General features: G+C 37.1%; 1 protein-coding gene across 1 annotated transcript in view; it reads right to left on the bottom strand.

Moving 5' to 3' along the window:
* CAMKMT (calmodulin-lysine N-methyltransferase) overlaps window positions 1-16939 on the bottom strand; it is a 211683-nt gene that overhangs the window by 190185 nt on the left and 4559 nt on the right. The window contains exons 2-3 of the mRNA XM_058021049.1: window positions 15804-15970; window positions 7006-7070 (exon numbers count right to left, since the gene is read on the bottom strand). Of these exons, the coding sequence (XP_057877032.1) occupies window positions 7006-7070; window positions 15804-15970 (232 nt within the window). The remainder of the gene's footprint in view (window positions 1-7005; window positions 7071-15803; window positions 15971-16939) is intronic.

Here is a 16939-nt window from a genome sequence, read left to right as displayed (position 1 = left end):
AGAATACTAGAATCTACACTGAATTTTCAACACTACTTATTTTAAATACTAGATCTACATTCCATTTTCATCTGGTCATGGCTATGTAGATCAGTTTTCATCATATTTTTCAGTCAGAACTATCATCACAATGCAACAATCAGACAAAACATTTCAAATGGATACATCCACCAAAGGTTTCCAATTTTCATATTCTTCCAGAAATATTTTACTCAAAGTAGGGTCTTTTTAATACAATTTTAGGAATTGGTGTTAAATTGAATTGGAACCTTTTACTGTGACATTTTCAAAAGAAGACATGAGTTGATCCATTTGAATATTATTTTTTAAAATTAAACAGAGTGCAACTTTTGAAAAGTTCTCTAAACCAAACTTGAAACAAAACCAAAACAAGGTTCAAGTTATGCATAACATTTCAGCTGCTTTTGTATGAACAAAACAAATAACAAGGACTGTCCTTGCTGCCCCCACACCTCAGCCACTGATGGGGCTATAACACAGTACAGAGAAATGCCCATCCAATGTGCATGTCAGAAACCACCAGCATCAGGTGGTGGTGTCAAACAGAAGGGAGATCTCAGCCCTGAAAAAAACAGCACTGAAAGCATGGCTAGAACATGGCAAGTGAAAGGAATTGTAAGAATAAAGTGAATTATTACAAAGAAGCATGCAAGTTCCACACAAATGGTAACAACCCAGTGCACATCAAACTCATTTGAAACTATTTACTTCAATTATGCTCAAATTTGAAATGTTTTTAGAGAAAACTTTAAAATGTTTTAAAAGACTAAGATGAATAATAGCAGAGCACAACTTAAAGGGATGCTTACCATTATCCTGCCCTATCTCAGTTAAAGAGGTGACTAAGATAAGTTGCCTAAAGCAGAAGTAAACCCCATAAAATTAATTAAAATCATTCACACTTTCCTTCTACCAACCTACTTTAAGGTGTTATATTATACTTTCACAGTTTTAATTAATGTAAATCAAAATATCCAATTTCTCATGGTAATCCATTTAGAATACATGGAATACTTTCAAAAATACTTCACATTGTAGAAGATTAGCACGAATAGTACACTTAGAAACCTACTAGTGCCAACTACTTTTTAAAGATTAAGACAACAGATGATGCCAAAACATAGCTAATCAGAGTGCCAAGGTACAAAAAACTGCTCAGCAACACAGAAAAGTAACTGCAGTTGCTCTGAGAGATTCACATATTTTTACCAAAAGGTTCTCATTGGAATAACCTGAACAGGAGAACCAGTTCCTACCAAAACTTCAGTCTGACCCAGCAAGAAAGAGGGTACTCAGAAGGGCTGAACTGGGCTTCTTCACCTCCCACTTCTCTAAGCTAGTGCCATGCTTGAAAGCAGAGGCAAAAAGACAGATAATGTTTGGAATACATAGTAGGAAAAAAGTACTTTAGATGAAAGGGAAACTGATCACAGTTATGACTTCTCTTTTCACACACAGGTTCCTGATAGAAGATTTTAGTGAGTGGGGAAAAGCTGAATATTTCAGGACAGTACCTACAACAGACAAAATCACTGATGTTCCATCAGAGAACAACCTCATAAAAACAATTCTGGTAGCAAGAGTAACTTAAAAGGTGCCTGCTTCTCTCCATATACTTATTTTCTGCTCCATTCCATATGCCTTATGTGGGTTATGTCAACATGACTGCTTGGGATGATGCTGTAAACTGAATCATTGAAGTTAACTGGATGAAGGAGGGAGGGAGGAAACAGCTGGTTTTTCTTAACCCTGATCATGAAATGTTTTATTTAAAAGGAAGCTGCATAGTGAATAGTAAATTGTAGGTATCACAAGTAAAATATTTAATTCAAAACTACAGGTATGGTTGCTACTCAAACACTCTTCTGGACAATTTATTTTTTGCTGAAGACCTCCAAAGGGCTCTGAGGTTCTGCCATGGTAAATCATTTCAAACTGCCACAGCAGAGGAATGAGAGAAGGCTGAGAGGACAATGGGTGGCAGTTTCTTCAGGTGAGAATACTGACTGAGGCATGGAGAGGCAGGAAGCATATTCCAGCTGGCAGGCTTTTCACCACTGATCACCAGATGTTTACTCAAAACAATGTGGCAAACTTCCACAGCAGCAGCTGAAAACTGCACTCTGCTCCCTGCCTGATTCCAGGTAACATTCCACGCAACACAGGAGTGCCTCTGCTGCCATAAAGGATGTCATCTGCTGATTGTCCCCAGGTAACTTTATGGCATCTATCCTTCCAAGCATGATCATTCTGTAGCTGCCATCATCTCTCCACTGAGGAGTGCACATATCTGAGGCACACAGTGAGAGCTCTGAAGAAACAAGTAGCTCTCTAAACCCATCATCATATACCACCAGAAAGAAGATATTCTTCTTGCTTTAGTTATTTGAGAAAATGGAGGAAAGAAGAAGAGGTTCTTTGTTTTAAAGAAAATTTTAAAATATTTTTAAAGTAAATTTTAAATGAAGTTGCATAATTACCAGTTTTTAGTATCATTTTAAAATTAATATAAACTAAAAAAAAGGTGAGATCTAAACAGAGAAAAATAATTTGTTTCCTTCTTGATTTTTGTTTCCAAAACACCTCGACACAAACTTGAAAGTTAAGGAAAAAAATCATTCTCTTATGTTATTTTCATGAAAAATATTATATGAAGGGCAAAAATATCCTTCAGTTTAGCTACCTTATTTATTTTGGAAACATATTTTAAAACACATAAATAAATTTAAAAAAAAAAAACTTGTTGCAGAGACTAGAACTTCTAAATGTAAAATTATCATAAACAAAAACAGCTCTAAAGATGTTGAGTAAGTGTTTTGTAACAGTAGCTATAGCCAGACACTATGTTTTGATGAAATTCATGAAATCATGTAACATTTTCCACCAATTAAACTATTAAAATAAAAAAATCAACAAAGGAGGGAGTATATAATTCTACTTTTTCGGGATTTCACATAGATTAGCTGTTTTCCTCTATAAACAGAAGCAACAGAATTTAAAACTATCCTGTTTACATCTATCCCAAATGCAAAGCCTAAGAGTTTACAGGATCTACTTGCCTACAGGAGCAACAATTTTGGAGTGTGTGCCTGGGCAGCTCTGTAACTGTAGCACCCTCTGCTGCTCTTTTAGTTCCAAAACATATAATTGTACACCTAGCCAAGTAGAAAATAAAATGAGTATGTGTTGAACATGTTGTTTCTTGAAAATTAAATTATTAACTAATGCTATGTGCAGTTTACAATAAAATGTTTTGCTATCACATATAGTATATTTTCAATTTTATACTACTTGAGCATCTAGAATATCTTGTTTCTGGGATAACATCAGACAAAAACCTACTAGATGAACATTCCAAAATATGCTGTATTTCACTTATTAAAATTCTCCTTTACACAGCCTGTAGCTCGCTTAGACTGGGGGCAAATAGTAAAGAGGTTTCTGTTTTGGCCCTTTTCATTTCACTTAATCTAAATGTTTACATAATCTGCAATGATTGCTTCTGGGATAGAGTCATAAGCACTTCATTATAACTGCTTTCTCACACTCGGAAAGGCAAGGGAAGGAGACACTCTCAAAAGCTCATCCCTGCAGAATTTTCCTTAATTTTGGATTTCTTCTGCCAGGATGAGCATGTGGTTCCAGGGGCCAGCTGATGCTATCCCATAATGCCACCACCAAACCCTCTGCCTGGGATCCATCAGTTCTTTTAAAGGACTGTCTCAGGACTAGAGATGGTGTCAGGTTGTACCCTCTCTTTAACAGATGGCATACTGTTGTCTAAAACGAACAGACTGATCCTTTCCCTCATTCCAGTCCTCTTTTCCCTGCCTCCTGTTTATGCATAGAATTAAAGCTGAAGGAAGGGCATTTAGCACTGCATCCTCTCTGTGTGGAGAATTCATTTAGAGTTTTCATGTGGAAACCACTCTCCCACAAAGGATGAGCAGAGAGAAAAAAACTTCCACATTTTTCTGAGAAAGTGAAAACCCATTGCAACTTGTAATGTGAATTTTCATTCACAATGGCAATCCTATAGTGCAAATGCATCTTCAGAAATCTTTTTTTAAAAGGCAGAATACAAGTGTAGGTATACAAATACAAAGTTTGAACGAGCCATTGTGCAGAGGCAATTTTCAAAGTTAACAATTGGGACCCTGCAATACACCACTGACAGCTGCTGCAGCTGGCTCCCCTTTTATCTAGAAGTCTTTCTGGTGTAAGGCAGCATTTTTGGAAGCAATCACAAGTACTCCTCAAAAGCTGCTTATTGATATTTTATATAATGCTGCCAGCTAGTGGCACATCTTGTACTGAGTTGATACCTACTGGGAGTATGGGGACAGTGGTACTAACTGGAGTCTGCTCTACCACTTCTCTTTTGATGGCATACAGTGATGTGGCTGTCAAAAACCATAAGCACAGAGATCAGCAGGGCAAACAGAAAGACCATAGAAACAGTCCCTGAAAGAGCTTGTTTTAACATAAAGTACTCACTAGAAGAAACAAAAAAACTCCCCTCAAACTACAAAAACCGTGTTATTCGAAAAAATTATTATGTTTAAAAACAAAGTGAAGTTTTTACAAAAGCTAATCTGTTTCATACAAAATTATTTCATTATTTCTACTAATTTCTAGAAAAAACATTAATCTTGCTGGTAAGTATTCAGTACGGCAACCAAAACAAACACCCAGAACACAAAAACATTTCCCTGTTTTGTGGTAAGTCAGTCCAAGTCATTAAACCTTAAACTTCATTTAAGTGAAGTTTAGTGGCCAGTAAATAAATGCTAGCTATGCAGTGTGCCCCAAAAGAACATAGCACATTGACTTCTGGCTAGCTCCATTAGTATTAAATATCAGGAGAAATAATCTGATACTGTCAAAGATTATTTCAGAAATATCTGGGGGTTTTTTGAATACACTATGATTTGATAGTAAAAAGTTCTTGTAGAACACTACAGAAACTATAAAAACCAGTCAACCTAATTTTAGAAAGACAACAGTAGTTACCTCTGGGGGTAAAAGGAGGCAACACAACACCCTCATAATTTCCACACAAAGAGGGGTAACACAAAGAGAGTCAAGAAATACAGAGGAAAAGTGCAAAAAAAAGACCCAATTTGAATTAAGGGAGAACGGGAGCATGCAGAAATTCCATCAATTATGACCCAAACAGAGCAGCTCACTAAACATATGACTGGGAGAACTTCACTATGATGGTGTAGCAGGCACAAAGTTATTCTGGCTTGGATACTGACAACATCTATTCCATACAGGTGGTAGCAAAAAAGTGTGATTCTTGCACTCCAAGCCAGTAGTGCCTGCTGCCAGAAGATGATAATTTCACAGTTATGCTAATAGAGTGTAATCTAGAGTGCATAGTAAAACAGGCATAAATCAGTAATATGTAGATCCATACAGACAGACAAAGACATTTAAAAATAGGGAAGCAGTGAATCTGGAAATGACTTGGCAAACGCTGTATATAATAGCACGGCATGAACCCTCAAAGAAATTCTGAATCCAAAAGGACAAATGTGAATCTTTGTATAAACAGAGAAACAGTGAGAACCACAAATGTCATATTACTCTGTGTTAGCACTGGTGGTGTGCCTATTAGAGTGTAAGTCTCTTTCCACCATCTGCAATCAATAAAAAAGTAGCTGAAATACTGGAAGAGGAGCTGACAACACATCTATCAATAGGAAAGCATACAAGAACTTTAGCAGAATAAATTCTTTGTGTTAACAAGGAAATCTGTGTAGATTGAGTACAAACTCAATACCCACACAAAGAACAAGAAATCCTGTTACCATATTACACTGTACTGATTCATTACCTGAAGCACATTTAGACACACACACAGAAAGTATTTTCTCTGCTGTTCAAAAGAAATACTTAAGTTGTTATATAGTTAGAACTAATAGAATTAATGTTTATTAAAACGTAGCTTTGGAATACTAAGACTGGAAATTTGAGATGAAACATATATATCAAAACAGTTCTATATCATTAGCTTGGGGGGGGGGAAATATGTGTAGATTTCTTTAACATCTGGCAAACTTCACCAACTTATTTTATCAGTTTTCTTCTTTGAAAACAAACAAACCAAGCTGAAAGATAAGGCAAATAACCAAACAACAATTACATGTATATCTCTAAACGTTAATTATATAATAGTAATTACTCATCACTTCAAAAATGTTTCAATGTTGGCTCAGCTTTGTTTCCACCACCTACCACAATTTGATAATTCAAGTCCATTAATAGCATAGATGATTTTATTAATAAGTATACTGAAGCAGAGCCATACTGGGTCAGACATTGATGGCCCACTTAGAGCTCATCTTGCCTCAGGTTAATGCAGCCAGTAACTGATGCTTAGACAAGAGTGAAAGATCAGGACAAACATATCATCCCACTGCCCCATTAATTCTCCTAACACCCAGCACTTCCTAAGCCATAAGTGATGTCTGTATATTTAATAGTCACAGTATATTTTTCTTGCCCAATTTTTTCTTCTTTTTTTGAATTTATTTCATGTTTTAGGATTCCAAAACATTCTGTAGGGAGGAATTTCACAACTTGACTGAGTGCTTTCTTTTGTGTTTCTCTGGTTCAAGTTTGTTCTCTCCAAGCTAGAAGTATCCCTGATTGCTTCCCATGTTCCTGCACTGCTGTCCCTCACACAGCCACTGCTGGCCCCTGGCCAACACAAATCAATGGGCTAAACTAATGTTTTATCCACTCCAGTCCAGTTGCTCTAATGTTCCCACCATAGCCACAACCAAAAATAACCTGCACTGGGAGAACTTAAGGGTGTATCCAACACAAACAATGGTGCTACATAAAACTGTAATGCTATGGTAACCCTACCCAGCTAAATTAAATGGTTATTGAGGGCTCATACAGAAATGTTTTATATTGGTGCAGTTAGACTTTTATCAACATAGTACTGTACTTGAATAAACAGCGACTTACAGACATTCCCCGTGTTGTCAAAACTTGTAAGAACATCTTTAACATTTAAGAGGCCATTGTGAAATCTGGAAGAAAACAAAAAAAGCAACTTTACTAATACATAAACCATGAAAAAAAATCTTCAAAAAAGAGATTTACCGTTTGCATTCACTTCTCACCATCCCCTTTCACAGTGAAGCAGCAAACAGGTACCACTGTAGCCACCAGGGGGAAAACAAGGGGACAATCACCAGTCTTCAAAGTCCCAGCACTGAAATCCATTAATCAGGAGGACTGTGTTTCTCAGAAATTACTATCAGCAGGAAAACATTATGAAGGAGCATCAATTTTTATTTAGTTGTAGAAGTTACACAGAGAAAGGAGGAACTTTGGTAAATCAATTTCTTTGAAAGGGAAAATCCATAAAGTATTTTTTAACAGCAGCTGTATGCACATTCCTATTTTCTCCCACAAAATCAAGAACACTTAATTAGGTTTATGCTAATTAATGTGTTCAGTTAACTGCATTTGTTTTTGGTTTTACATTTGCATAACCCATAAGAAATGAACATTTGAAAGTGGGGATAATTAATTACCTAAATTTCATACACCTACTGCAAATTTTAGAATGCAGTGAGCAAAACACTGACAGCAGCAGAAAGAATAAGCACCAAAACTGAATAAAAATTTACCTAAGATTTGCCTTCAAATGGGCAGTGGTACATACATAAAAAAGCATCTAATTTTGTTTTAAATATTCCAAACTAATCTAAGCCCAAAATGAACAAAATATTAGTCTCACACTTTACAACAATCAGATCACACAGCTGTTTCACAAATGCATGAAAGAAAATCTAAAAGGAATTCAGCAAGGCAGCAAAATATGAAAATATAGGGTTTTAATAATGTTTCAAATATAGCTTCTAAGGCTGTTTGGGAACACATTAATTTGAAATACTAAAAAAAAAATGCAATAAATCCCAGATTTTTAGCACCTACAAAATTAGTTCTCATTGCCTCAGCTGTTCTTTCTTGAAGAAAGACTGCTGTAAGAATGGGGGGAAAAAATCAATTGCAATTTCTGCAAACATGAAATTGCATAATTATTGTGAAAAGCCCACTATTTATAGCTTCTGATAAGCATAACCATTAAATAAATAAATATTAACAAGTTAAATTTTGAAAAGCACCAAACAGCAACTAGACAAATTCTTAAAAAATGAAAATTAAATGGAAATCAAATTAACAAACTGAACTGAGCTCATCAGAAGCCACAAAGAACTCTATGAGAGATGTTACAAAAGATTCAGCTGGACATGAGTGCTCTTCTCCCAGGTACACAAAACCAAACCAAAATTACATGCCTTCTCTGCAGAGAAGTCTGCAAGAATGCTGATGGATCATACGGATTTTTAATGTAGTTCTTTTTTGCAAGTTTGTTTTCCGTCAAATTGGACACCCAATTCAACAGAGCTGGTGCAAGAGAACTAACAAGAAAGGAGATAGGTTTGGTAGTTCTGCCATCCACAGAGTGCCCTTTAAACTCTCCCCTGCTGACTCCTCAGAACTCTATAAACTCTGTAACTCTGCCTCTGTCTGGGGCTGGTGGGGTCTCCTACACAACTGTGAATGTCTCATTTCTAAATGAATGCAAATGGAGGGTGGGAGATGCTGAGGAAGTAAAGAAATATTTTAATCTCTGTTGGCATGCAGGGTAGTCTTGGGATAACATGTTTTGGTTTCTTTTTCCCCCCTCGATTTCTAAATGTACATAGTTCATATCTAAAGGAGATTTATTATGTAACTCTCCAAGTGAAACAAACAAAGATAAGAATAAAAATTTAGTAGTCTAGTACCAGTAGTTAACAGAATGAAGAAAGAAAAACAGAAGTAAGTGAAGTGTCCGGGTCTAGAGAAGAATACAATTCATATACTTAAGGGTCAAAAGGTAGGGAAACACAAAAAGGAGAAATTATAATATCACAGCACAAGCCAAAACTGCTTAAAATTTGTGGAATCCAAAAGCTGAGGAATTCAGCATAATCTCTTCCAGCAGACAAGTTTTAGGACTGAAGAAAGCAACATGCCAACACCTGATCTACTTGTGAAAGGGACAGCTCAGGAAAACACACTTCCAAACAGCAATAGCCATGTTTCTCCATTTGGAGATCTGTACTTGTGGAACCAGCAGACAAACTCTGCACCAAGCATTGCCCAAGTCTTCCATCACAGCCCTTACTCACAGACTTAAAGTTACATGCACCTGTAAACACAGGTGTTCTCTAACCCCAAATTCTGCCATAAACAGTGTGCTACTCAGTCCTGCACCTAAAAACCAGCGCCTGTAGTTTGGGACCCACTGCCCTGCACATGCATCCTCAGCAGTTCTGTAGCAGCTGCTGCTTCACTGTCCCATCCCATCAGCTGCTCCTCCACCAGCAAAGCCAGAGAAAACTGCCAAGATACAGCACATCTTGCTTTCATGAGTGCCTGTCACCATCACAGCTTTCCCAGTGCAGCTGACAGAGTCTTAAGTGTCATGTGCACTGAATTATTAAAGTCAAGGAATCACAGAAGCTTGGGATTAAACCCCAACCCTTAAATTCCCATAATTTCCACAAGTATCTCAAAATATGGAAGAACGTTAGTATTCAGTTCTTTAGAACATGTCACTGATGTCATTCAGTTCAAAGTTCAAAGCTCTGATTGCTGAGATCAACAAAGTCCTTCAAAGAAGCACAGGTAAGCATCATGGAAAAAGTGAATTTCAAGCTGGCGTGGTTAATCTGATTCACAGTGTTCTTATAATAAGTCTCCAAGGAACAACAGGCAAAAATTTCTATGGCTGAGGCAGTGAGTAATAGAAGACAAATCTATGAACAATAAACTAATTCAACTCATGTTTCTCCTGATACAAAGCAAAGAAGAATTCCTTACTCTGAACTACAAATAAATCAACTTTGGATGAAGTCAGAGAGAGTGAGATCAACCTTTAAATATATTAATGTTCCTTCCTCTCCAATTCAGGCAACATAAGTGCAGACTTTTCCATGTATATAAAAATAGCTACGGGTAGTACAAAAAAAAGTCTTTCAGTAGGTGACTATTAAGGCATGCACCTCATCAACCATAATGAAACAAAAGTAAGTTCCTTCTTTCCCTTTATATTATTCTTAAACTGAGTGATGAAAAATAACACAAGTAAGTATGCGCCTATATTAACTTTAAAAACCTACAAAATCTAAGATAGAATACATTTCCACATAATATGAAAAGGGGAAAAAAACCAAACACATCACCATAAACTATTAACCTATGTACAAATTAAAAGTATATTTGTGAAAAATGAAAGATGGAATAATGGTAAAAAATTACTGTTATGGGTACTTCACAAAAAAGCTTGTTGTATATCACTATCAATTGTCACTGCGGCCCACTGAGAACCTGAGTTATCTGCAAACTTTGCTCTCTATCAGATGCTCTTTCTGTGCCAGAGTATAGCAAAAAAAAGTCAACTCCTCTTTCATTCCAGTTCTAGATCCCAGCTTAATATGGCAAGAAACTGAAACAAAGGTTGTTCGACTACAGGTTTTTTTTAACACAGGTTTTTTGGGCAATATGATGGAGCAGCCATTGCTTGATCAGTGAATAAAAGAAGTACATTGCCAAATCACTTTTCATCTCTTTCCTCCATTTCCAGCTCCTGGGGCCAGCCCTTTATGCTGCTAAATTCACACAGTCTCTTAGCATGCAATACATGGAAAAAAGCAAGTTTGTCATATCCACATGAATTGTCCATAAGAAGTAGGCAATATTCACTGAAATTTGTTTCCCTTCACTTTTTTGATCACTATCCCTAAAATAAAAAGCTTTAAAAACTGAAAATATTATTAGAAGAAATATCCAAGAGGAACAGCCAATGGAATTCAGTCCTATAGCATCTTCTAACACAGCTTGCACAGACAAGTAGTGTCTCTGCATGCCCCTCATTTCTAAACTACAGGTCTAGAATCATCTAATAGTTTCTGTCATATTTTTATCTGCAGGTTGATTCATATTCAGAATAAAGGCATGACATCTTGCAAAGTACACTAAACACCTTTTACAAAGATTTAACCCTTCCTGTAACCTGCTGACATTGTTCCTTTCAGTTCTGTACTTTAGTATTTGAAACAGCAAATGACTGATCAATGGAAAATATTTTACCACAGAAATAACTTATTTCTGCACTGTTTTCTTAAAATGAGCCTACAATTTAAAAGCAAATCCATATCCTGAAATAGAAAACTTGAAGATATTGATTGCTCCTTTTTTAACTCAAATAAAAGAACAATTTTCCTATCTAAAAGGCAGGCACCATCTCCACAGTGAGACACTGCATCTTTATGATCTGTAATCACTTCATTGCTAAAACTATTCATACAAAATTCAAATTTAAAAGCACATTCCTGATGAAGAATACAAGGATTTAGAAAGGCAGTATTAAATAAATATTTTTAACAGTTCTATGTACTTACTATATATTTTCCTATCTCTAAGAAAACACATATTCAGCACATGCATAATTTTTTAACAGCAAAGTGAAGTACTGCCACAATTAAGAAGAACTTGAAAAAAGCTAATAAACACACCTGAAAGTTCTATAAATAAAAACACAGGGGAGTTAAGGAGACAGTGGTGCTGTCTGTCCAGCTGCAGTGCTTGTAGCTCCCCCTGGGGATGGATGAGGAGCTGATGGGTCAGGACTGAGGGGAGGACAGGGACTGGTGACATTATAGTGGGGCTTTGCTACAGGGACACCAACAGAGGAAACCCTCTGCTGACAGGGAGAGGAGCAGCCTTGCATTCCCAAGCCCTGGTCTCCATGGGGACCTTCCACCACCCCCACAGCTGTTGGAGGGACAACACATCAGGGCATAAAAATTCCAGGAGATTCCTGAAATGCTTCTCTGTTCAAGAGCAGCTGACAAAGAGAAATGCTGTGCTGGACCTTGTTCTTTCCAACACGGAGGGGCTGATGGGAAATGTGAATCTCCAAGGAAGTCTTGGCAGCCAGGACCATGAAATGGTGGAGTTTGAGATCCTTAGGGAAGTGAGAAGGGTGCACAACAAGCTTGCTACCCTGGACTTCTGGAGAGCAAACTTTGGCCTCTTCAGGGATCTCTTTGGTAGAATACCATAGGATAAAGACCTGGAGAGAAGAGGGGCCCAAGAAAGCTGGCTAATATCCAAGGATGACCTCTGGAATGGTGCATCCTGAACAAGAGGAAGTCAGACAAGAAAGCCAGGAGGCCTATGTTGATGAACAAGACACTCCTTGACAAATTCAAACACCAAAAAGAAACCTACAGATGTGGAAGCAAAATCAAGTAGCATGTGAGAAATACATAGAAATTGTCCAAGCATCCAGGGTTCAGGTCAGGAAAGATAAAGCTCAATTAACATCATCAAGACAAGTATGCAGTGTGTAGGAACATCAAATACAATACAAATCCAGACGAGACTGTACTAAGCAAATGAGGTTTTTGATTCTAACACAAGAAATTTCATTTTCACTGCTAACAAAACCCCACACTAACCAGACACCCCTTTTGATACCCCAGAGTTACTGTGAAGCACCTTAGTACCTAAACAAACCTTGAGATCATGTTCCACCATGTATTATAAATCTACATTTCATTAAGCACACTTAACCAGAAGAGTTACAGAGATTTTTAAAATGAGTCAATGATATTTCACTGCAAGGATCTAGTCAAAACAGCACCTAAATTCAGCTTAAATTTTTTAAGCTGAAAATTGCCATATACTGGGAGTTTTGGCTTTCTACTTTGGAAGATTTGTTATGAAGAATGATGCAGAAAAATATAAACTAGTGATGGAAAAACATGGCATAAGCTCTTCTTTCTGAGATATGAATCCAGCCTGAATTTATTTAGAAAAACAGCAAAACCAACAAACTTTAGAAAAGCACACACATGACTGGTAGTTCCTATAAAAGCTTCTATTTTCCTGACAAACTGGTCCCCAGCCCCTCTAGAGCAATAATTCCAGCTAGGTCATAGCATATCTGAATATACAATTTTATCAGTTTTGACAGCCCTTGAACTGATACAGCTTGACCTTTATACTCTTTGCCAAAAGCCACTAACAACCTTATGAACTTTCTTAAGTATTTAGTCTCGTCAAGATATTAGCTGACAACCCTTTTAACATTGAACATATGCAATGAGCTTTTCCAAGAAGATGTTAATGCACAAGGAAAACAAATGTAGATGAAAATTCCAAAGCACTTTTGTCAAGATTTTAGAGACGATATAGCAACATTTTTTTTCCCTGACAAAAAGATATAAAAACGTTTTCCTATTCAAGCATGCTGTTCTGGATTTACCTGACTGAAGCTATTGTTAATATTATGCTCTTGTTAACTTGCTAAATTGTTTCTGCTCTTAAATATTATAATAAATAAAATTTTGCCAGTGGACAGAGAAAAACCGGGGATAGACTGTCAGACATACAGAGAGTGCTTAAGTTTCCAACATATGATCAGTTTCCAAAGATCCAGGAATGCTTACTCCAAGAATTTTTATCTTTCAGATATGTAAGTTTCAGCAAGAAGAACTGTTGCTTTGTTATGTATGTTAAACTGTTAGGCTGATCCCCTAAATTACTGCTTTTGCAAAAATGGGGAAGAAACTTGATTTAACACTGACTCATGGTAAAGTCAATTTTGTTGCAGTCTATTTATACCTTGTTCCTAGCAAAACCCACAGTATTTTCTCCTTCCCTTCTTCACCTCCCGCAATATTCTGAAATAGTAAGTACACTCTATGTATTGTCACTGCTTCTGTGTGGAGAAGACATTTTAATATAGAAGTGTGTAAGACTAAGCAAGTTCTGATCATTATTCCTAAAATGATCAGTGATTACTATTTTTAGAGGTCACTGAATATCTTTTGGAAAGGAACAAATGCAGAGAAAACATAAAATAAAAATCCCCATCAGAAGACAATGTCCATATTCTCCTCAATATTCAGTTTTGGAAATGTGGTGTGAGCCTGCTCCATCACAGAATCTATACATTTCCACTGAACAGGATTAGAGAAACACAATAAAATAACACATAAATAAAGTTGCTCTTGGTCAAAGTCTGTAGTTGAGCTGAGTCCTATTATCAATTAAACTACTATTAGGCAAATAATAGTAAATAATAATAAATGATGGCTTAGAAAGCCAAGTAAAATGATGGCTTCGAAAGTGTGGACAAAGAAGCACACACATGCCAGAGCAGGATCAGGATGTCAGACTGATCCTTGGCTTCTGTACTGCCAGCACAGGTGAACCTTAGCTCATCTCCTATCTTAGAACTCCAGAACAAGTAAATCAAGTGGCAGCGAGTGTTGCAAGCCATGACAGTGACCTAAAGGAGTTCAGGGCTGCATTGCAAGGGACTGCAGCCTTGTTCAGCCCAAATTCTACCTAAACACCTCGTGCTTCCTATCCCCAGTGTGCCTCTGAGGACCTAGAAACAAGGAACAGGGACACTGCACCAAAGGCATTATGTAGACTGGCAGTGTTTGAATTAATCCACAGCATTCACTGGTGGTTTACAGGAAAAGTCTATACATGGGAAAACACTGCACCTACTTCTATTACAAACAGCAGTTTTCCAGTGGAAAAGTTTCCTTTTGAACCCTTTTAACACCCCTGAGTGTAAGCCTGGAAAATGGAAAATTAGGAGTTTATAAAGCTGTAAAGAATTTTGTTCTGGACTTTACATCCAGATGCAAACTTAAAATGCCTGTAGTGTTGTGGGGTTCCTTTAGTTTGGTTTTTTCTCATTGGTTCATTATAAAACTTTGCAAAAATGCTGCAGTTTACTGATGGTCACATTTTTGTGTTAGATCTTAATTCCTAAGCTTGACTTATAAGTCTCAGGTAAACAAAAATGCACTTCTTGATTTGGGCTCTCCAGAACATCTTCCACTGTGCAGACAATGCGAAATCCTCCACCTTCAGAGATGTAATTAGCTGCTGCAGAACAAGCATCAATTCAGGGATTCTTAAGTTACTGTTGCAAACTTCCTGAGGCAAACCAAGTAAGATAGATACAAAACTGAACGTGGAAAAGAAAACCAAAGCAACAGAAAAGAAAAACAGAAACAAAACCTCTCAAACACAGTAATGAATGAGAGTTATAAACAAAGCTACTGAGACTTCACTGAAATTCCTTCAGAAAGTTTTCTGGAGGGGAAGTAAGCTTTCTGTTGCTCTGTTTGTGTGCGTGTGGGCTTTCTAATTGTCAATTTCTTTAATAAAAATAACCTGCCTTAATATAAGATTACTTTGTTAAGTATATATTATTTTGTAGGAATTTGGCTGCCAAATTATCATTGAGTTTTTTTAAATAGCACTAAGAATAAAACTGAATAAAATTACCAAAATCCTTTTAGAACATCATTAATAACATCATGTCATAAAAAATTTTAAGACCATAAATAACTGTGTTCAGGTTTTTTATATCCTATGCATAGCTGAAGAATGTCAAAACAGGAAGCTGTTAAAATATAAAATACATGCTCATATTTGCATTCTGTTTTAGCTACAAGCATCAGTATTTTCAGTCAAGCTCTGCCACTTCAGTGAAATGTACCAGAAAGAAGAGTCAGACAAGCTGCTTACTGTGACAAACAACTAAAAATAACATTTACCAGTTTATTTGTAAACTATGCCCTAGTTAGACAAAACGGTGGAAGAATGACTAATGAGTTTTATATTTGAAACCCATTCAAGATCTTACTTAAAATTTAAATTGTGGTTACCTTAAGGAGACACTGTACTTGGGATAAAAGATGCTTCTATACTGAACCCAGGTCCCAGTTTCCTCCTCTGTACTCTGGTCTTCTATTGAAAAGAGATTGAATGATGCAAACCTTCTGACAGACACTTGTTGGAGATGCACATCTTTCAAGTGCTTTTTCCTCAGAACCTTTGAAATTAAGAACAAATTAAATATCAACAATAAAACAAGAAAGAAAAGAACAAACCCATGCCTTTTTGAGTGAAGAGGAAAACCATAATGGACATGCTATCAGCTAGTAGTTATGAATAACAAAGTCAGGCCTGAACAAAATACAGTGGTATTGATGGCAGGAGTCAAGAGAATGAGTTATGAATTATGTCTCAATAACTAAAGCAAATGTACTGTATTCAGAAGTACACAAAGTTGCTTTTTTAACTCAAGCTCCAGCAAACCCATGCAAAAATTCAAGGGCCAAACTGGGTTCTTCCCATCCTCTCATTTTACCAAATTTCACAGCCCAAGCCGTGCCCTCCCCAAGCAATTTCTGTGCCACTCACTGTCCCTACAGAGGGGGAAAAGGTCAACAACAAAGGTATCTTTTGTAGAATTAAAATGACAAACCCAAAACATGATCTTCAGGTGCCAGAGTGCTGTGTGTTCCCCTGATAGATTCCTTCCTAGCCTAGAAATCTTCTGCTGCACACTTGCAGAGATGCTGCCAAAGTTCCCTAAGTGGAAAAAATTGCTTCCTATCCCAGGCCCCAGACTTTCAGACACCACAACTCTATATTCTCCAACCAGACCCCCACAAGGGGACTGACACATGAGCCAGACTTCAGGTGAGCCCCAAAACACTCTGAGAGCACCAAGTTCAGTGCTAAGAGACTGAGGAATTCAAGGCAGTGACAGAGACAGAATGGCATCTGCATTTCTTAAATGATTCAAACACTTGTTCAGGGCAGTGAAAACGTGGGCTGTCTGTGCTGCCTAGTCTGCTGCACTCAGCCATCTTCAGGGAGTGAGGCATCAACCCCTCTGTGCAGGAGAACCCAGCACTCAGCTGCTTGAGCTGTGCCATTGCTCAGAAGACAGCCAGCACTTCCCTGACAGACAAAAAGATTTATTTCTAAGGGCAGTGATGTGGAAGGAAAAGTG

Source organism: Melospiza georgiana, chromosome 3, assembly GCF_028018845.1.
Source record: "Melospiza georgiana isolate bMelGeo1 chromosome 3, bMelGeo1.pri, whole genome shotgun sequence".
NCBI lineage: Eukaryota > Metazoa > Chordata > Aves > Passeriformes > Passerellidae > Melospiza > Melospiza georgiana.
Note: the sequence above shows the minus strand (reverse complement) of the source record. Positions and strands in the feature narration are given on the sequence as shown.